This window comes from Sinocyclocheilus grahami, unplaced genomic scaffold (genome assembly GCF_001515645.1).
Source record: "Sinocyclocheilus grahami isolate Dianchi unplaced genomic scaffold, SAMN03320097.WGS_v1.1 scaffold150.1, whole genome shotgun sequence".
Classification (NCBI taxonomy): Eukaryota; Metazoa; Chordata; class Actinopteri; order Cypriniformes; family Cyprinidae; genus Sinocyclocheilus; species Sinocyclocheilus grahami.
The window spans coordinates 2,367,924-2,391,286 of record NW_015505329.1 but is presented as its reverse complement, the minus strand read 5'-3'; the positions used below and the strand labels follow the sequence as shown (position 1 = coordinate 2,391,286).

General features: G+C 34.5%; 2 protein-coding genes across 3 annotated transcripts in view; both read left to right on the top strand.

Moving 5' to 3' along the window:
- Nucleotides 1-6,283, top strand: part of LOC107592148 (PHD finger protein 1-like) — a 19,111-nt gene extending 12,828 nt beyond the window's left edge. The window contains exons 13-15 of one of the 2 annotated variants that reach the window (XM_016281547.1): nt 4,024-4,139; nt 4,239-4,322; nt 5,244-6,283. In XM_016281547.1, coding sequence (XP_016137033.1) covers nt 4,024-4,139; nt 4,239-4,322; nt 5,244-5,502 — 459 coding nt within the window. In that variant the 3' untranslated portion in view covers nt 5,503-6,283. The remainder of the gene's footprint in view (nt 1-4,023; nt 4,140-4,238; nt 4,323-5,243) is intronic. The other variant, XM_016281548.1, reaches the window with a different exon arrangement.
- A 4,521-nt stretch (nt 6,284-10,804) lies between these two features.
- Nucleotides 10,805-23,363, top strand: part of LOC107592176 (ras/Rap GTPase-activating protein SynGAP-like) — a 152,270-nt gene continuing 139,711 nt past the window's right edge. The window contains 1 exon segment of the mRNA XM_016281578.1: nt 10,805-11,115. Coding sequence (XP_016137064.1) covers nt 11,094-11,115 — 22 coding nt within the window. The 5' untranslated portion in view covers nt 10,805-11,093.

Below are 23,363 nucleotides of genomic sequence, written 5' to 3'. Positions count from 1 at the left end.
CCCTCCAGCCAAGCTTTCACTGAGCACCATGAGCAAATCCTCCCCAAACACTGTCCAGAAAGACTTATAAAAGTCTACTGGGAGACCGTCAATGCCAGGAGCCTTCCCAGCCTCCATGCCCTGAAGGGCCTTGTACAACTCACCTAGGCTCAAAGCCTTACCGAGTTTCCCATTGCTTCCTCAGACACCTGTGTCAAGTTCTCAAAGAAGACATTTTCAATGTCAGGCTCTGCAACATACTCACAGCTATACAGCTTTTCATTAAAAACAAACGGCTCTCTTTCTAATATCAACAGGATCAGAAATTAATGTGCGGGATTCAGAACGCAGCCCGTGAATAAACCGTTTCTGTCCATTCTTTTTTTTCCAGATTAAAGAAAAATTTAGTTGGAGCATCCATTTGGTCAACATTTTGAAACCGGGACCGAACCAGAGGTCCTTGCACCTTAACTCCTAAAAGATCACTAAGTTGAGTTTTTTTCATTGAAAGAGCTTCTAAAACATTATTCCCCCCTGTCGAATCAGCTAACTCTTGAAGTTTGACAATTGATGTCTCCAAGGTTTTCATCAACCTTGATAACTGTACAGTGATGTTCCGAGTGTATTGTTGACAGAATTGTTTAATTTGCACTTTGCCAAAATCCCACCACTGCCCTAAGGTTTGGAAAGAGTTCTTTGTAGCTCTAAAAGTTTCCCAGAAATATTTAAAAGTGTCTTTAAATTTTTTATCATTAAGCAAAGCACTATTATAATGCCAGTAAGCACTACTTGGTTTAATTGAATTTAAAATAAAAGAACAGCACACCATACTATGATCAGAAAAACTAACAGGGACAATAAAGCACTTGCTAAAAATACCATATTGATGTTTAAAACTGTAAAACCTATCCAACCTAGCTAAAGATAGAACATTGTCATGGGTATGAGACCACATATACTGTCTTAGAGTCTCATTAAAATGTCTCCATATGTCACACAGCTCATGTGCTTTAATGATTTGAATAAGTCTCTTACGGGACGGGCCATGGGGTTCAATGTGATTCCGATCAAGATTTCCTTCTGTACAATTAAAATCACCTCCCAAAACCAAAAGCTCCTCACTATCACAATTCTGTAGAGTTGAATTGAAGGTACTTAAAAACAACATTCTTTCAACCCCTGAAGTAGGAACATAGATACAAAAAAATACAAAAACGTGATTTTCAAATAGAGCTCTAACTTTTAAAAGTCTGCCCTTTATAATTTCTTCAACATCATAAGAAACTGGCTTAAAGCTTTTTGAAAATAAAACCGCAACTCCTCCACTGACAGCAGTGTTGTGACTTAAGATAGAGATACCGTCCCATTCCCTAGACCAATCTGCAGCATTCTTAAAATCTCTGTGCGTTTCTTGAAGGAAAATAACATCTAGTTCCTTCTGTTTAAACATTTCATATAGTAATACTCTTTTTCTCACGTCCCTAGCTCCATTTACATTCACTGATGCAATATTAACCTCACTCATAAGAAATGAGAAATAAAACAGTAAAAGCAAACCACTGAATGTCATCAAATCAGCTCTTTTCACCATCATCATTACTTAATTCAGTATTGAGTTTTCTCACCAATTTCTTTACCCGGTACACTTCCTTATTGGTAAAAAAAAGCCTTCAGTCATCCAACACCTTGTCTTTTCAATAAATTGTTTGACATCAGGAAAATATTCATTTACTCTTACTCCTCTTCTGTTTTTCGTTGATTTCAGAAAAAGTTTAACATCATCCACTTCATAACTGCGACTCACACATTCACTCTGTGAAAGAGAGACACTAGAATCGGATTCATTGCCACTCTCTGAGTCACCCTGGTCTTCACATTCAGCTATATCTGTTTTCTTTGCAAGTCTCAAATCTCCAGTACTATCACTTTTCTTTCGCTTTAAAGGTACTTTAAACAGTGTCTGTTCTGCATCCATGTCAATGCCATTACTCTCACATGCATCCTCATTAATAGAACCCGCGGGTCTATCGTCGTCAAAAATTTCAGATTGAATCTGGTTAACCTCTGGCAGCTCTGCTGCAACTGGCTCAGGCTCAGCGCGCTCTGTTCCGATCTGCTCCATCTCGGTCCGATCCTCTGTGGCCTGCTCTGCCGCGGACGCCTCCGGCTCGGCACGGACCATGGGTTGACTTGTCACGGGTGAAACAGTTGCGTCACCCACATTTTGTTCAATTACTGATGTTTCTTTATTTTTCAGGACACTCGCGGACTAAATGTCCCACTTTAGAGCAACCAAAGCACTTCATTTTTCCTATTGTTGCGAATACAACATAGTCAAAATCATCGATGCGAAATTTAAACGTGAGATCCAGCTCAGCGTCGTCTTTTACAATCATATACACAAAACGTCTAAACGAAACAACATGTTTCAGCAAAAGAGAATCACTTCCAATCGGGATCTTTTTGATTGGAGAAACCAACTTGCCGTGACGGGAGAGGGACTGTGCTAATAACTCGTCACTGATAAATGGAGGAACATTAGACGACATTACTTTTTTAGATGGCATTGACAGAGGGAGAACAGGTGTAAATAAACCATCAATAGTAATCCCCTGCTCGACTAACTCATTAGCTTTGTCTACTGTTTTTAGAAATATGACATTTGCATTATTAATTTTTGATGCCGACAAAATGCACTCATGGCCCACAGCTTCACGTATAGCCATACAACACTTCTCCACGCTCACCGCAGACGCCACCTTCACTGCATGACGCCACGTGAGTGTACTCAAAACCCATGAAACCGGGGCCGCCATGCTTCACCGAAAACAGGTAGCACGCGGCCCGGATCAACACACCAACAAAACAGCATATGCTCTTAGAGAGAGAAGAAAAAGAGAGTGAGAAAGAAAAAAAACTGATATTTTATTTTGTTGTGTTTTGTTTTGCGACTTCCTCAACTGTCTGGATAAAAGCGTCTGCCAAATGAATATATGGTTAGTGCTGCACAAGTTTTCCCTCATCCATTTTAAGTACAATTTTTCATTTGTGTTATTGTTTTGCAATTACTTCTTTATTTTATGTTATTATGCTAATTTATGTTTTTTTTTTAAATACAATTTTTTTCATTTGTGTTATTGTTTTGCAATTACTTCTTTATTTTGTTTTATTATGCAATTTTTTTTGTTGTTGTTTTTTTAAATACAACATTTTACATTTGTTTTATCGTTTTGCAGTTGCTTTTTTAATTTAATCTTATTTTATTGACTGCTCTTTCCTTTAGTGTGGTAAGCACATTTTAACAATTTTTTATAAGTTGCATCTATGGTTCTCTTCTTAAAGGTGAATTTTGTTTGTTTGTTTGTTTTTTGCATGCAAATTGCTGTAGTTATGACATTTACCAGTTGGGGCTACCTGTAAAAACTAACTAGCCCAACCTTTCGCAATTAATGTGATCGTTCATTATTATCGTTTCCAAGTGGTTGGGAAATGCTGTCTCTAGTTTTGAGCTGCTGTGTCAAACTGCTATTGTCAATTGACTTTTGTAGTAATATGTGCCTCAGTATAATGCCGTCATTTAGATTCAGTGTGTGTAGCGGAGTGATTCCTTACACTGCTGTCACACACGGCACCACTGCTTCTCTCCCACTGTGTGCTGTATTACACAGCTAACACAGCCATGAATCCAAGACTATGGGCAGAAATCACCTAAAATCATTTGAAAGTCTAATTTTCCTTGTGTTTACAGACTTGGTTTTATTGAAGTGAGAATGAACCTTCTGTTCTGATCAGATTGTTTTTATAGATTTGTTTTTTTTTTTACAGTTTTTATAGATGTTTAAGCTTTTTTTTATCATTTGATATTCACTGTATCTATAGTACTATGCATTGAAAAATTAAAGTGCTGTCATTTTTTAATCACCCTCATGTGACTTTATTTCTTCCATGTACAAAAAGTGATTTAAAAAAAAAAAAAATCCTGGTGTTTATGCCCTTTAAGCTTACATATTTTTATTAATATAACTGTTGATCATGTCTTTTTAGACTTGTCCAACAGGAGATGCGACAAATGCTATTGACCTGGTGCCATGTTGCCACGGTTACGTTGATGGAACAAACCTGTATAACCCTAGAAAACAAGAGGAAGAGATGAATTTGGGGTCTGTAGCATGTTAAAGTCAACTTTGAACTGCAGTGAAATTCACACCGTGAACCTTAATTGCATTTAATTTATTTTAAAAAGTCTTTATGTATTATAGTTCACCCCCCAAGAGAATGTATGCGCTCTATCACCCTTCATGCAACGGATCTCAGGACCTGTCTAGAACTCTGCATCATTACAGGTCTGTGAATAAAGAATACATTGAAATGCATCTATTTAATGCTGAAAATGAAAAATCTAAATTTGAATGCAAATGCAAATTTTTCAGAACTGAACATTACTGAAGATTGTCAGTAAATATTAGTGCTGTCATACGATTAATGGCGATTAATCGCATCCAAAATAAACGTTTTTGTTTACACAATATATGTGTGTGTACTGTGTACATTTATTTTGTATATATAAAGACACACAAATGCAGTATATATTTTGAAAATCTTTACATGTATTTACATGTTTATATTTATATTCATATCATTTATATTATATAATATATATTTAATATATAAATATAACATATTTTCTTAAATATATACATGCATGTGTTTGTATTTATATATGCATAATAAATATACACAGTACACACATATAATATGAAAACAAACTTTTATTTTGGATGCGATTAATCACGATTAATCGTTTGACAGCACTAGTAAATATTGACTTAAATTTTGGTTTGTTTCTCACACAAAGTTGTCATATGGCTTTAGACTTGGAATATACTGTAGTATTCAAGTCCTATGGACTACTTCTATGGTACTTTCATTGTATTTTATTATTATTATTATTAATATTATTATTTTTAAATATTTATGTTTTTTTCACTGCTTACTACACTACACTGCAAACAATACCCAGTTCAAGTATCTAAATATTCTTTAGTCAGATCACATATTAAGTCTCAAGCATAAACTCACTTAATTTTATACATTTTTCAGAAACAAAACAATATCTTGTATCATTTTGCTTTTTAAGTAAATGCATGTTTACAAAAATACCAAGTAAGAAAATATTTTTTTGCAGTGTACTGTATAAAGATGCATTTGGGTGAACTGTTCCTTCAGATTGAGTTCTTTTTGCATGTCTAATTTGTTGTCTTCAGTGCAGAGGACCCTTGTCGACTTCCAGCCCCCTGCCTTCCATTCTCTATGACCTCGGCTCACCCAACCGGACAGCGCTATGAAAGCTGCCCGTCTCTCTTCCTGCATGACGTGCCACCCTACCCCAGTACAGTCGGTATCGGTGGGCCCACACCGATGGGGTGGGGGGGAAGCGACTCCGTCAGGATCCTGGCCAGACGCATAACACCGGACGGAAAAGTCCAGTACCTAGTGGAATGGGGAAATGTGAACGTGTACTGAGAACCTGTGTGCGACAGAGAAAGAGGAAAGGGCTAGAGACATCAAGATGCATCATTAGAGTTTGCATGGTTACGAGCAGAGGTGTGAAAGCATCAATGAGCAGGTGGGTGTTCTGAGGTCGGGAGAAGAAAACCACATCTAGCAAATCCAGGTTGAGCTACACAGCAGCTTCACTCTGAGATTATACTGTTAAATCTCTTACACGTTCTTTTACAGTGTCTCCTATATTTTGAATACTGTTAGAAAACGCCTTTAGAATGCCTTGAACTTTATTATCATGATTTGTATAAGCTATTCATCACTTGTTGTTCATGTACACATATCGGTCAGAAATTTCAGGAAAGCTTCATCATGCGGTCACATCAATAATTGTAATATTTTAAGGACAGGGAAATGAGTGCTCCTCTAAAAATAGTCATTAAAGAACTATTCCAGGTTTAGTCCAAGTTAAACTCAGTAGACGGCAATTGTGGCATATTGTTAATTACTAAAAAATTATTTCCACTTCCAAAAATGTTGGTTACACTTAAAATGGAAGTGAAGGAGGCCAGACTGTTAATGTTACAATGCTAGTAGTTTACTAATTTATTTTCTACAAATTGACCCTGTTAATTCCATTGTAAATTCTTCAAAATAATCTTGATATTTGCAACTTTTTATTTATTTGTTTATTTAAGAAAATGAGGGATTAAGATTATGCTAGAAATGCTGTTGAACTTTTACAGAACCCTGGAATATTCCTTCAATAGCAAGCAGGCAAGAAACTTTTCATGATGGGTGGCAAACAAAACATCCAGACTGCAGCTAATACCCATTTTTAAACATCAAGAGATCATTTTTAAGTAATAATGAAAAATTAGTTTCTCAGCATGTGCTATTCAGAGGAGGAATTTAAATGAATATCAGACTGTTCTAAAATCTTTGAACCCTGTTAAAATCGCTAACTTACGGAAGCCTATTTCTGACACATAAGAAAAAAAAGTGCTTTGGTATATCACAATTATGAAATCAAATGTCAAATTGAAATGATGACAAAATGTCATATTTATGAGATGTAATAATTATGACATACTGTAATAATATGACATAAAAAGTACAAATTATGATGACCTACCTATTATGACCTAGTCATAATTGACAAAAAGTCATAAGACATAATTATGGCAAAAGTCATAGTTATGACATAAAAAGTCAAGTCAAAATTATGACATAAAAAGTCATATTTATGAGATAAAAAGTAAAAAAAAAAAAAAAAGACCTACCATGTCATAATTGGCAACATTTTATGACAAAAGTCACAATGGCATAAAAAGTCAAAATTATGAGTCTAAATCTTTGAAATAATTGTGATTTTTTTGTGTGATTTTGACTTCCTATGTCATATTTGCATGTTATAATTTCTTTTTGTTATAATTATGACTTGTCCTTATAAATGATTTTTTTAATGTCAGTTTGGACTTTTCATTTTATAAATATGACTTAAAATGTCAAAATTTCATCCTTTTATGTCATAATTGTGATCTACCAAAGCATGTTTTTTTTCTTACTGTTTGTGGATTTCCATAGTAACTCAAATAGCTTATTGCTTATTGTTTTTTTTTTAAAGTGCAGCATCAGACATATGATTCAAGATGGCAGAAACTGAAAACATTAATCAGGTCCTTTACAGATTACATGCAGACCATTCTGTGTGATTTTGACTTCCTATGTCATATTTGCATGTTATAATTTATTTTTGTTATAATTATGACTTGTCCTTATAAATGATTTTTTTAATGTCAGTTTGGACTTTTCATTTTATAAATATGACTTAAAATGTCAAAATTTCATCCTTTTATGTCATAATTGTGATCTACCAAAGCATGTTTTTTTTCTTACTGTTTGTGGATTTCCATAGTAACTCAAATAGCTTATTGCTTATTGTTTTTTTTTTAAAGTGCAGCATCAGACATATGATTCAAGATGGCAGAAACTGAAAACATTAATCAGGTCCTTTACAGATTACATGCAGACCATTCTACCTGAATAAAAGCGTGAGGCTGTTAGTCCTTATGTGAAGCTCATTTCATCAGTGAATGATAATGAATGTATTGTGTGTGATTTTTTTAATCCATGGTACGTACTTGTTAGGTCATAGATGGACTAATTTCACGTCAGGGTGACAAGAATTAGAAGACTGTAGTCTTTTTTTATAGTCAAGTCAAAGTTTAATTTGATGTATTCTTTGACGTTTTTTGTCAGATTATGTTTATATGTACTCTAGGTTTACACCTAAAATGTAAACAAACAATAAAAAGGTATCATTATGTTGTATAAAAGTTTCACTTGTCCAATTCCTCTACCCACAGATTTAGAGGACTTTTTTTTTAAATGTTGTTTCAAATATCTTTTCCAGTAAATGATAACAACAGAGCATATGAACATACACACATCTCATAATTTCTTCATTTGGACACTCTAGGAACCTCCACATGAATTAGACTATTTCTGCCGTTTTGATGGAGAAATAATGTCAGAATAGCAATGTTTTGTCAAGAACAACGCAATAATGAGGTACAAAAACGTTAAGAACAATTTCTTATGTCTGATCAAAAAGAGCCAAACTGTGTGTCAGACATGAGGAATTTGACTTTTGTCTTTGACATGAACTTTCTTTTACATTTTTTAAAAGATTGTGTATGTGTGAGTGAGTGAGAGTGAAAGTGAGAGAGAGAGAGAGAGTGTGTGTGTGTGTGTGCTTGTGTTCAATGTTGCGACCACCAGGTGGCAGCCGTGTACGAGCATTGAACGCCCACCTACCTAACATGTGAGAACTCTTATGTCAGTCCAGGAAATTTTGTTATAATGCTTCTGAGAAGTTAAAACGCGTCGTATTATGTTTTATAAGGACTGTCATCTATTTTGAGAAATAACATAACAGTAGACAGCAGGATTGACGTAGTTTAGAGTTTACTCTGTCTGCGTTGAACGCCATTTTGGCTCCAGTTGCCTTGACAGCAGGCCTCACTTTATGGCTCTCTGGAGAATCTTGAGAGAAGTAAATTTGCATTATTTGTTCATATCTGTACTGTTGTGTAAACTCGGAAATGTTATAATTAGAATGTGCACATGATTGACCAAGCCTAGTCGTGTTTAAAGGGGTCATATGATGCGATTTCAAGTTTTCCTTTCTCTTTGGAGTGTTACAAGCTGATTGTGCATAGATAAGATCCCTGAAGTTGCAAAGACTAAAGTCTCAAAACCAAAGAGATATTCTTTATCAAAGTTAAGACTCTGCCACGCCCCCCTAAAACGGCTCGTTCTAACACGCCCCCACATATCTACCTCACTATGTGGAAATATTAGCATAATGCCGCCCAAATGTGCACGCAAAGAAAGAAGGCGTGGTTTCAGTAACCGCAGTTAGTGTTGAAGCGGAAACTAGTTATGGTGTTGCAGGGGGCGTGTCTACATGAAAGATGGCGGAAAACAAGTCTGCATGGAGCCTACAGACTGTGATTTCAGCAATCTTATAAGATCATTATCACACTGTGCGACATGGATCTAATAAACTTGGGTACGACACGTATGCAGACTGTAGGATGATGATGACACTAGTGATGCAAGTTACTATTGAAGAATAAAACGTCATCAGCATACGCTATAGTGGTGAACAAAAAGAGCATGACGAATCACAGTTTGGCAGTTTTTACTTTTTATGTGTGCTGAAAAAAAGAGGAAGCTGCAGGAGAGGAAGGGAAAAGAATTTGAGCTAAGAAGTTTTAGGCTTTAGCGCCATGTAAAAGCGACTGTCTTTGTACGCAAGACCTTTTTGAACCTCTCTCACTGTACGACATAGGACCAAGTTCAAATGCATTTTTTTTACCATGTCAATAAAGAGAAATGTAATAGTTAGTTACTTTATGTTTAGATATAATTTAAAATTAATGAAAATTTAAATGAAAGAAGCTGAATGGCAGCATAACACCATTGCCATTGTAATATATACGTACACACACATACATATATATAATCCTGGAATGATACTACAACTCGAACCCTCTCAGCTTTCTGTTTTCCATATTTGGAACATGCAAAATGATTGACAGGCAGAGAGTGACTTAAAGTCTTCTGATTGGCTAAATGAAGTCTTCCCATAAAAAATGCTTACAGCAGCAGTTTTTAGTTTTTTAGACGCAACTGAACGCATCTAAAATTTAAAAGGCAGCAATATATTTTCATGTATGAAGATCCAATACTTTGAAAAATGTTTTTACTCATTATAATACAGCACTGATAGATGTATTGTTTATATATTGATTTTTTTTAAAACATTTTACATTACATTTTGATTTATTTAATCACATTTTGATTTATTTATTTGTATTAATTTCTTTTTTTACACTTTTTTTTTTTTTTTTTAAACCTTTTCCACAGATCCCAGTTTGGCACATTTAAGACGTTTGAGCTTATTTAAATGAGAAAAAAAAAATCTTATTTTTACATTTACATTTTGTAAAAAAATGTTAATTTATTTTTACACAAGAAATTTTGAGTGATTCATTGTTGTATAAAACCCACCGACTGCGGTTGGTTGCACGTTGCTTTCTGGTTGCAAAGGTGTTCTTGGTGGTTGCTAGGGCATTACTAGATGGTTGCTTGCTGACTCAAGTCGAAAGATTCCTCCCCTCTCTGCAATATTCTGGTATCAGATATGGATCATTCCTCCTTCACTGTAAGTCTAGTAGGACTTTTTCGAACATTTTTCAACTAAAAGTCATGAGGCTGGTCACCTTAAAGTAAAGTAATAGCATGTCTTTTCAACAAGCTGCATGATTTGAGGAATCATTCATGCCTGCTTTATTCAAATCCCAATAAGCCCATGAGCAATAGGCTAGTAATAGTGATAGGCCTACTTTGCCTTAGCTAATGTATATAGGCCTACTGTACAATTAAAGGAAAGCACTGAAAGTGGAGTTTTAACATTTAGCTAGTCTGTAGTTTGAGTTTGGTTAAAAAAAAATAATAATATAAAAAAAGTTTATATTTGAGGTTAAATTCTGTAAGATTTCACATCGAGGTTCAAATGAACTGTCCACTCATTGTGTAACTTGAGAATCAACAGAGATGGCATCATAGAGATACATGATGCACATCACCGTGATTACCATATCCGTATTCGGTGGTATTTAATAGTCATGTGACTCTATAGGGGAATTATATCACATCACATTAACAGACATACACACAGTGCATTTAGGTCGAGCTACACTGGAAAACGCACACACACATACACGCGCGCGCTCTCCCTTCACCGCCCCCTTCTCTCTCTGTCTCTCTCTCTCCCTTCGTATTCCTCTTCTTCATCACTCTTGTTTTGCGCGTGTGTGATATGTGATGTGATACACGGGCTGCAATCATTCCAATGGCTCTCGTCGACCATGGACGATGATTTTGTTTCGGTTTTTCCATTCGCATCACGGGAATATCGCTCCAGCATCGACGCAGTCCATGAGCACAAGGGGGTTTTCGTTTCTTTTGACTGTTGAAGGATATTTTTGCATGTCGAGAGACTGAAGAGACACGGAGAGCACGTTCAATGCCGTTGGAACATGTCATATGTTCCCTTTCAAGGTAAGAGGGCTGATGGATTTCTGCTGCATCCCCCGTGTTCCTCCCTCAGCGTCCTCCTGCGCTAGAGTACCACTGATGCTGCTGCTGCTGCTGATGCTGATGCTCTCAGTGATGCAGGTGGAGGACTGCTGTCATTTGATCACTCCAAGTCCACACACTTTCTGTGTGCTCGTGAGGGAAAGAGACCCTTCTGCCCCCGTTTTACAATCGGTTTAAGAACCTGCAAACCGTGCAGGGTCTCTATTGCAACTCCATCCCACTGTATGGAAGCTCACTGGCTAGAGGAATTATCTCGAATTGTGTGTGTGTGTGTGTGTGTGTGTGTATGAGAGAGAGAGAGAGAGAGAGATGGCTCAGACGCTCAGTACGAGAAATATCCTTTCATTTGGAGACTTTTTGCGTCTGTGCTCTGAGTTTTGTGAAGTAGTTGACTGGGAGATGCCACTGCTTTGAAGGGAATGAGCTTAAACCCATTGCTTCCGTTTGCAACGGTGCATCTGTATCTAATCCGCAATAAAAGGCGCATCAATACACTTCAACAGTCACTTAATAGTTTTTAAATAGTGTATTGCTGTTTTATACACTTGAGTGAGGGGCTACCCATTCATAATTTTTTATTCATTTAATATTAAAAGGCGCTTAAGTGGTTTTGCATTTTGATATTTTATGAGGGGAGAACTTAATATTTTTGAATAATGTCAGTTCAGCTCTTGAATATGAGCGCAGTAGGTTATGCTATTGCATAATATTATTGAGGACAGCATAAATGGTCGTGTATAAACACTTGTATATGATGTGATGAAAAAGTGAAAGATGACTAACTGGGTTAAGTAACTTGACCTCTGTCAGTTCAAAGTCATTTTTTTAAAATTTGAAAAGGGATTTTTAAGAATGCATGTGCCTGATTTCCACCTAATTTGTTTTCAATTTGTTTAGCAAAGAAACGTTCCTAATATATACACTGTAAAAAAAAATCCGTAAAATTTACGGTAAAAAACCGGCAGCTGTGGTTGCCGGAATTTTACCGTAAAAAATACGGTAGCAATATTTTAGGTTTTAACTTAAATTTACAGTTAAATACCATATTTTCATTAACTGATATAATGTTAATATACCAACCTATTGAAGTACTGAAATCTGTTTTGCACCTTTGTAATACACTGATAACCACCAAATGCAGGCAGTCACATGATGAACCAAAGCCCATCACAAGCAACTTTTAGATAATAACATATATAGAAGGTGCACAGTGTCATTCACACAAACACTTAACACCATCATGGTGACACACATGAAACTGAAATAATACAATAAACATTCATTTAACAACATTAGGTGTAACACACAACCCTAATATACAAAACTGATAAGAAAAAACTAAGAAGAAACATATTTATTTCAACAAAAAAACATCAAATTTGAAATGTAATGCAGGGAATTCTGGGAATGTCAATTTACTTTTTATTCACTGTAAATTATATGGTCTTTTTAACTTCCAAAAAAGGTATACTACCGTAAAAATAATGTCCAATTCATGTAATGTCCAATACAGTTTTTCACCGTATATAGTAGGGGAATTTACCATTAACCATTTAACAGGTTTTTACCGTTAAATTCACGGTCATTTTTTACAGTGTATATTTTTTCCATTTGGTAGAATAATTGTTTTGGAGTTGTTGGAACACTTTCAACAATAGACCCAGTGCCGTATTACATTTTTGACAGGAATAAAAACTAGGTTGTAAAAGTACGGGCGTTCAATGGATTGTAGGCTGTTTTTTGACAACATGCCGAGTGTTCAACTGATGAAACGTATTAACAAACAAAAAAAAAAATTATGTGAAATTGTATGAAAATTATGTGATTTAGGTCCTTTACAGTGTGTGCCATTGTAAAGATCAATCCTTCACAGCCTCTTTCTGCGGTGTTAAATTCAGTATGGCGTCTCAGACTATGTGCTAACAGTCTCATCATGTGAAAATCATACTATAATGCTGACTTCAATACTTTTGTTGTCTGTTATTAATGCCCACAAACATTTTGAAGTGTGTCACTGCATTTTCACAGTATGGTCAATATGTAGTTTTGCTGTAAAGACTATCATGGACTCTGTTGGTGTCTTGCTGGTTTTTCATTGGTGAAGAAGGAACACCAGTTTAGTCTCATGTAGCCAGAAACTGACTAGCTAAATATTTCGTTTTGATGTGCTTTTAAGGTGGAGGTTTACAATACATACATATGTTTTTAAAACAAAAAAGTCGTGGCCTATCGGTTAGAGAGTCGGACTCGTAACCCAAAGGTTGCGGGTTCGAGTCTTGTACCGGCAGGGATTGTAGGTGGGGGGAGTGAATGTACAGCGCTCTCTCCCACCGTCAATACCATGACTGAGGTGCCCTTGAGCAAGGCACTGAACCCCCAACTGCTCCCTGGGCGCCGCAGCAAAAAATGGCTGCCCACTGCTCCAGGTGTGTGCTCACTGCTGTGTGTGTGCACTTTGGATGGGATAAATGCAGAGCACTAATTCCAAGTATGGGTCACCATACTTGGCCACATGTCACGTCACTTCAAAAAGTATATCAAATAATGGTGCTGTAGTCTTTACAAACAGAAAATGTGTATTGACTGGAAAGAAAACTGGAAAATACAGCTCTCTACATGTGCACTATTTCCAGGTGGACTGTTTAACAACCTTTATGTCCAATAAGCAATGGCGTTTTTGCTGGATTGAGGAAGTTCTTTCCAGTTTTGTGTGTAATATGCATCAGGCATTGAGTAAACAGACTGTAAGTGAGACTAGTCAAGTTCAGCAAACTTTTATTTGCGTATTTGCATTCTCATTAGCATAGTCATGAGATTGGGCAGAGACCTCATGAATAAACACAGCAGATGTAGAGCTTACTATGCAATTTTCTCATTATTGACATTTCAAGCTCTTTGATTTCTCTTTCAGGACTGTTTCAGCTACTTTACTCATATTTACTAATATGATTTCCGTAGAATTTGGGATTAGCATGTTGCTAAGATAACTACGCAATACTCTAATAAGCACAACATTACACAGCACACTAAAATATTGGATTTGATAGTCCATTCCAATTAGATTCTGCATTGTTCTTCAGTATTGAATGAAGTAGTACAATATAAGTATCAAGACGATGCCTTAAAATGCAGGATAGGTAGTTCACTATTTTTTGGAACAGAGCTTCTGACTCATTTTGGCTGCAGCAGAGCAGAATAAATCAAGTTCACTGTACTCTGGGGTTTTAATATTCACTCTAGGACCACATAAGAAGCCTGCAAGAATCAAGCAACTATTCCCTTATAAAGCCAACCTTATAGTAATTTAATTATACTCAAATGTTTAGCCTTCAGGATGACTTAACAGGCTTCTGTTGAAATGATGGTCTCCCCATTTTGATTGGTTTTTAACTATTCATGTTGCCAGAGGGTCATTTAGGGCCAGAAAACCTAAAGGCAGAATAGAACCAATGATACTGCATTCGACAGTCATTTTCAGTGGTCAAATTTTTAATGAAGGGGTTTATAGTAAATGTATGAGGCTGTTCAAGTGTTTGGGGTCAGTAAGATTTTCTTTTCTTAATAATAGAAAAAATATATATTTTATAATATAAAATTCGGCTTTGATATAGTTATATTAAATTGTAATAATATTTCACAATATTACTGTTTTTACTGTATTTTCATCAAATAAATGCAGCCTTGGTGAGAATAAGGCTTCTTTCAAAAACATTTTAAAAAGACATGCCTATAAACATTACGTGATGAATTAGTGGTATTTTATAAGAATCTTGCATTTAAAACGGTGAAAAGTGAAACTACTTTATCAATGCTCTGCACATTGTAATGAGAATAAATGCAGTGAACGAAACATAATTAGTGTTTTTTGCTAAGGCAAGCATCATTTTTATTGTTGCTCATACTCAGGGATAGGGATTTGAACAAACCTCTGCCCTTATTAAACTAAACTCTTCCTGTGGTCATGAGATTGTTGAGAAGAGGTGTGCTATTACTTTTGTGATGTGCGATCACTGACGTGCAGTTTTTACCCATAGTCTATAGACCATATTTAGGAGCCTAGAATATCATAGAGGAGGTGCAACCATATAATAATGTGCTAAAAACACTCAGAACATGTTAGCAACTGCATAGAAGCGACGTGGCAACCACCCACAACAGCCTGGCGTTGTGGCGTGACTTTTGCATTGGTAAGCACCACTTACATTTTGCTCAGAAAATGTAGAAATAGTTGTTTGCATTGTTTTAGCATAGTTAAGAGAAGAATGAAACTGCATCCTGATGCCTTTTATTCTTGTAAACTCCCTGTCAACAGCGTTTCTCTATGAATCAGATGTCATTGCATTATGTTGAGTTAACCTGTTATCACACTTTCCCCCTCTTTACCAGCGTTAAGGAAGCTATTTTGAAACTGTACAGTAGAATGCCATGCTACAAACTAGTTTAATACTGTCTAAACTGTAGTTTAGTACAGTCAAACCACTCTTTTAAATAAAGTGGCTGCACTGTGTTGCTAACAAGAACTATTTAACCTTTAAGGGAACAATATCGTTTTAAATTCAAAAGATTCTTTTAATACTTTTATTCAGATTTTAAAATGTTCTAATTGCTGAATTTCATTTAATTGGCACAAAAACATCTACATATATAAATTAGGCTGACTGCATTAAATTGAACCACAATGTACACTTTTAAAAATAAAGGTTCCAAAAGTGAGTTTTTGCAGGGTTGCAATAGAAGAACTATTTTGGATTCCTCAAAGAACCTTAATGTGAATAGATCTTAAAACAGCCATTTTTTTCCTTAGTGTGAAGAACATTTTTATATTCTAGAAACATTTTGCGCAATGGAAATGTTCTATGGATGAATGCCAAGAAAGAACCTGTATTTTTAAGAGTGTAACTGCTAGGATTAGTCAACAGGATTTTATTTAACTGAAAATGAACACAAACAGTATCATTTAATTAAATATTTCACTTCAAAAGAGAAGATGCGGGAGTTATGTTTGATGCAGTGAATATCTTATTTAGGTGAACCATCTTAAGCGAACTGATTCACTAAAAGGAATCAGATTTTCTAATGCTGCATGTGACATACTTGTGAAAAATCTAGCTTGTTTATGGAAAAACTAGACTATTATGAAACCAGCTAAGCTACATTCCTAAAAATAAAGGTTTCATAAGGTTGTTTTCGCAATGTTACCATAGAAGAGCCATTTGTGGTTCCCCAGAGAACCGTTCACTACACTGTAAAAAATTATTGTGATTTTAACAGTAAAAGACTGTAAAAATGCTACTGTAAAAACCTGTTAACTGGTTAACAGTAAGTTTCCATACTATATACGGTGAATAAATGTAATTACATTTAATGTGATTTTACAGTAAAATACTGTTAAAAAATATGGTTTTTGGAAGTGAAAAAGAAAAAGTCATTGTATAATAAACCTTAAATTGACACTCCCATGATTCCCTGCATGACACTTCATAGTTGATGTTTTTTTGTTGAAATAACATGTTTCTTCTTATCAGTTGTGTACACTAGGGTTTAATCTTACATGTTGTTAAATGAATGTTTATTGCATTATTTCAGTATCATGGGTGTCACCATGATGGGGTTTAGTGTTTGTGTGAATGACACTGTGCACCTTCTATATATATAAGTATTGCCCTCCTCAGCTCATAGAAAAGCTATTTGTGATGAGCTTTGGTTCAACATGTGACTTTCTCATCACCACCAGGTTTTGCTGGTTATCAGTGCATTACAATGGTTCAAAACAGATATTAGTACTTCAATATGTTGGTTTATTAACATTACATCAGTTAATGAAATACGGTATTTTATTGTGAATTCTGTAAACGTCTGTAAAACCTAAAATGCTGCTACCATATTTTTTTACGGTGAAGTTCTGGCATCCACAGCTGCCGGTATTTTACCGTAAATGTCACAGATGTTTTTTTTACAGTGTAGTGTCACGCTACTGGAAAATGTACACAGTAGCATCACTACTTTTAGTTCTTCAAAATGTTCTTTACATAATGTATGCCTGCTATATGAGTAATACTTTAAACTTTTTTCCATTAACTAGCCTGTGAGGGATTTGAACTTTTCCTCTGTGTCAAATTACATGCCGATGTAGCAGCTTATGAGATAATTGCATAGAAATTAATACAGAGTAATATGAAACCTACACAGTGGCACCTTACACAGAGGAGCTATTCGGATGTGAGTCCATGCATTAGTTCTTACTCGAGACGGCCGTCAGTGAGAGTTATATTTAAAGCTCTTGTGCTGAGAGCATTGGCCAGCTGACACTGTTAAACTACAACTGTGCCTCAGCAACTTTTAGTGAATCGTTGTGGAAGTAGAACAGACCATCCGGTTGCAATTCTCCAGATACAAAACATGATGGACAGATTTTAGCTTTTAGTTTTTCAGATTCAAGTTTAGACTCTCACACTTTTTCTTATGTTTTCTCCTGCTTTCTGACAGGGTGTAAAACCGAAAACATACACTATGCATGTACTGTACATGAATGCAAATGCTTCTAGCTATGCTACATAATGCAGTACTGTAGTTGCAAAAATGTAACTTTTCTGAGAAAAGGGAACAATATCTTTATATTTACATTTAAATTAAATTATACTATTTAATTCAGCAATTAGAGAACGTTATTTGGCACAAAGGCATCTACATTAATATTGATCTTCATTTTACAAAGTAACTAAAGTGCTAAAATTAGAAAACTAAGATGAACACAGTGACAAACAGTATCATTTTATTAAAGATTTATAAAAGAGAAGATGCCAATAGAATGCAATGCAATGCAAACATAAAAACTTTAATTGCGACTTTCTATCTCATAATTCTGACTTGTTTTCATAAAATTCTGAGTTTATATCACACAATTTAGACTTTTTTCCTCACAGTTGTGAAATTTAAACTCAATTGTGAGGATTGTGAGATTTAAATAAAAAATGTTAATTTAGAAATGAAATATATAAATATATAAACTCACAATTCTGAGAAGAAAAGGGAGAATTGTTAAAAAAGTACAAATGTAAACTCGTGATTGCCTAAAAAATTCAACTTGTGAGATATAAACTTAAAATTGTCAGAACAAAAGCCAGAATTGTGAGATAAAACATCAATGTTGATTTTTAAACTTGTAATTATGAGGGGGAAAAGTCAAACTTGCAAATCTGTGAAATAAAGCCTGAATTGTGAGGTATAAACTCACAAATAGCTTTTTATGTATTTATTTATTTACTTACTTTGTGGCAGAAATGAGCTTCCATAGATGGAGTTATATTTGATCTCTGATAATTTTTTAGGTGAACCATCCCAAACAGATTCACTAAAATAAATCTGATTTCCTAATGCTGCATACAGCGTACTTGTGGAACAAACTGTTTCTGGAAAAGCTAGATGATTATGGAAACAGCTGAGCTAGTGTCATGCTAACATTTAGCCTTTCAGACACAGTTTAGACTCTTACACTTTTCACTTGCTTTCTGATAGTGTGCAAGGCCTAAACCACACACCATGCAAGTATGTGAATGCAAATGCTACTAGCTATTAACATTACATCAGTTAATGAAATACGGTATTTTATTGTGAATTCTGTAAACGTCTGTAAAACCTAAAATGCTGCTACCATATTTTTTTACGGTGAAGTTCTGGCATCCACAGCTGCCGGTATTTTACCGTAAATGTCACAGATGTTTTTTTTACAGTGTAGTGTCACGCTACTGGAAAATGTACACAGTAGCATCACTACTTTTAGTTCTTCAAAATGTTCTTTACATAATGTATGCCTGCTATATGAGTAATACTTTAAACTTTTTTCCATTAACTAGCCTGTGAGGGATTTGAACTTTTCCTCTGTGTCAAATTACATGCCGATGTAGCAGCTTATGAGATAATTGCATAGAAATTAATACAGAGTAATATGAAACCTACACAGTGGCACCTTACACAGAGGAGCTATTCTGATGTGAGTCCATGCATTAGTTCTTACTCGAGACGGCCGTCAGTGAGAGTTATATTTAAAGCTCTTGTGCTGAGAGCATTGGCCAGCTGACACTGTTAAACTACAACTGTGCCTCAGCAACTTTTAGTGAATCGTTGTGGAAGTAGAACAGACCATCCGGTTGCAATTCTCCAGATACAAAACATGATGGACAGATTTTAGCTTTTAGTTTTTCAGATTCAAGTTTAGACTCTCACACTTTTTCTTATGTTTTCTCCTGCTTTCTGACAGGGTGTAAAACCGAAAACATACACTATGCATGTACTGTACATGAATGCAAATGCTTCTAGCTATGCTACATAATGCAGTACTGTAGTTGCAAAAATGTAACTTTTCTGAGAAAAGGGAACAATATCTTTATATTTACATTTAAATTAAATTATACTATTTAATTCAGCAATTAGAGAACGTTATTTGGCACAAAGGCATCTACATTAATATTGATCTTCATTTTACAAAGTAACTAAAGTGCTAAAATTAGAAAACTAAGATGAACACAGTGACAAACAGTATCATTTTATTAAAGATTTATAAAAGAGAAGATGCCAATAGAATGCAATGCAATGCAAACATAAAAACTTTAATTGCGACTTTCTATCTCATAATTCTGACTTGTTTTCATAAAATTCTGAGTTTATATCACACAATTTAGACTTTTTTCCTCACAGTTGTGAAATTTAAACTCAATTGTGAGGATTGTGAGATTTAAATAAAAAATGTTAATTTAGAAATGAAATATATAAATATATAAACTCACAATTCTGAGAAGAAAAGGGAGAATTGTTAAAAAAGTACAAATGTAAACTCGTGATTGCCTAAAAAATTCAACTTGTGAGATATAAACTTAAAATTGTCAGAACAAAAGCCAGAATTGTGAGATAAAACATCAATGTTGATTTTTAAACTTGTAATTATGAGGGGGAAAAGTCAAACTTGCAAATCTGTGAAATAAAGCCTGAATTGTGAGGTATAAACTCACAAATAGCTTTTTATGTATTTATTTATTTACTTACTTTGTGGCAGAAATGAGCTTCCATAGATGGAGTTATATTTGATCTCTGATAATTTTTTAGGTGAACCATCCCAAACAGATTCACTAAAATAAATCTGATTTCCTAATGCTGCATACAGCGTACTTGTGGAACAAACTGTTTCTGGAAAAGCTAGATGATTATGGAAACAGCTGAGCTAGTGTCATGCTAACATTTAGCCTTTCAGACACAGTTTAGACTCTTACACTTTTCACTTGCTTTCTGATAGTGTGCAAGGCCTAAACCACACACCATGCAAGTATGTGAATGCAAATGCTACTAGCTATGATATAATGCAAATACTGTAATTACAAATATGTTAATTTTCCAGGAAAAGCTCATGCATCATTTGTTTGCAGATGGTGCTTGGTTTATATCAAATTCAATGACATTCAGGCATTTTAAGTGTGGCTTAAGTGTCTGAATACTTCGGGGTTTTGCGTCCGAAGGATTTCAGAGCAGCAGATACTGTGTAAATCATTCATTTGTTGCAGCCTTAGCTCCAGTGATGAAGAGTATTAGCACACAGAGACAGATGACAGATGCAGTAGGTAGGTGGAGTGTGGCAGACTGCCTGTTTCTGGACTCCACGGCTCACGCTCTCGCTTACTGATGCAGTGATAAAGAATGAAGCTTACTGTAATTGACTGTAATCAACTCTACACATACACACACAGCCAGGCCAGTACAGAGCCAATGGACCCTGCCACAGAAACCCACCATACTGCTATTTCATTACAGCACTCATGGACTGCTTACGAAACCATTTAATGTGTTTGAATTCATATTTATGCATGCTATGATGCTGTTTGTAGTGTTTTGATGAATAGGTAAAAGAACACATTCATAGTTAGGACCTCTTTCAAAGAATACACACACACACACACACACATATACTGTATATATATATAATTTTAACAGTATTTTAAATTAAACAAAAACTATTTTATTTCTTATTTCAAACAGTCTATATACAAATAAATTTGAATGGCAATGAAAATGTTTTTCTTCAGGTTAATATCTAATAGTACATAAAATATTTACAGATAATATTTCTTTAACCTTTAGTACAAAATTAAATACAACATGAATTCAAATTATTTAATATAATATATATATATATATATATATATATATATATATAATTAAAAGAAAATAGTAAGTTTGATGTAATGAAGATATTGAAATATTAAATAATTGACATTTATGTTGTACTAAAGCAAAAGGTTATTTTAAAATATTGTCTGGATATTTCTGTGCAGTTAGATGTATAAACCTGAAGAGAGTGATTTTCATTTCTATTCAAATTTATTTGTGCAGCACTCAGAAATAAATAAGAAATATTTATTAAGATTATTAAGAAATATTATCATATTTATTATTAAATAATTTACGTTAAAACTATGACTCTCAACAAAAAATAAAAACATTTACGCAAATTTGATTTTATAAAGACACCTAAATATTAAAGAATTGTTATTTATGTTGTAATTGTACTAAATACAAAGGAAATTATTAAAATAGGGAATATATGTTCTGTACTGTTATTAAATATTATTTATTATAATATTCTATTTAATTTGATTATAATTTATTTAGGTATCATTTGTGTCTGCAGCGAGTTACTAAAGTTTAATACGTTGTGTAAAGAGTTTGTTCAAATCCCTAACCCTAAGTATAATCGATAATAATAAGGATGCTTTTAATCTTGAAGACTAAAATCCTGTGTGTTTTTATGAGATCTGAATAAATAAAGCTCAGGGGAATTGTGCATTAATATTACAGGGCTACATTAGTGCAGTGATGGAGCACTGTATCCACAGAGCTGAATTTCTTTCATAAGAAGACTCACATGGCTCTAATTCATGTCAAATTTCCATATTTTCATCAAAATACTCAGGTGCATTGGGAGTGGAAAGATATTAGAAACATTCATTATCCTTTGAATATTATCTTAAGGAATTAATCAAATCTGTAGCCGTAAGGATTTTTTTTTTTTTTGAAATGACAATTCAGTTAAACATGCTGCTTTTTGCAGAATTACTGAGATCAAGTGAATTCTGTTCCTATAAAATCCAAATAATTTAAATAAATTTATAATTTATAATTTATAGTTTATTTGTGTTTTAACCATAATTTAGTACGTTTGAGTTTGTTTCCATAAAACAGTTTCTTTAAATAATGCATGCATATGGTTGTGTTTAAAACGACTAATGTGATGCCTTTAAATGAGTTCAGGAAAGATAATAAGTGTGCAAGCTCCATCAGTAAGGCACTGGGGCTCTTTGCACAGACTGTGCTATTGCATGTCTGCAACTCTGCATTTAAAAATGATTTGATATTGAGGTTTCTCTCCTCATGCTTTCATGTCAGATTTTCATTCATATTTTCAGCTATCTGTTGTTTCTCCGATAAAATCAGGCAGGTGAATATTTACATAGTACTCGACCAGAGATGCTTTTCCACAGATGTCATATTTTTGCTCATGGGGCTTGCAAAAAAAAAAGAAAAAAAAAAGGAGTACCGTAAAGTTGTCCAAGAGCTATATTTAATGTCTTCTGAAGCCATACAATACCAGGCCAAAATTTCAGTTATTATTCACTGACATTCAAGTGTTTTCACATTAAAGCTGGTTTGAGATAATGGTAACAACATCTGGCAGTGGTGCTTATGACTGTTTAGTGGGCTTCTCTCAAAAGCTCTGGGTTTGAGATTGAAGTGAGTTACAGTGGAGAGCATGTGTCTATTCCAGTTAGTGTAACTCAACATGGCAGTAAACCTTGAGGTTGTGCTTGTGCTCTTGTTTATCATGTAACGTGATGACATCCCTCCCTCAAGTGGAAGCTGCACAGTGTGAAGCTGCGTTCACAAACTAGTTGAGTAGTCCAGGGACCATCTAATAGTTCCCCTTAAAAAATATAAAAGTAGCTATGTATTCTAAGACCCATTTATTAAGTATTATTTAAAAATATTTTTATAAATAAAAAATATGTTAATATTATAAATCATAGGTACCAGAGGAAAAAAAATTATACATAAATAGATTAAATATAAATTGTGTGTGTATAGTAAATCTATCTATCTATCTATCTATCTATCTATCTATCTATCTATCTATCTATCTATCTATCTATCTATCTATCTATCTATCT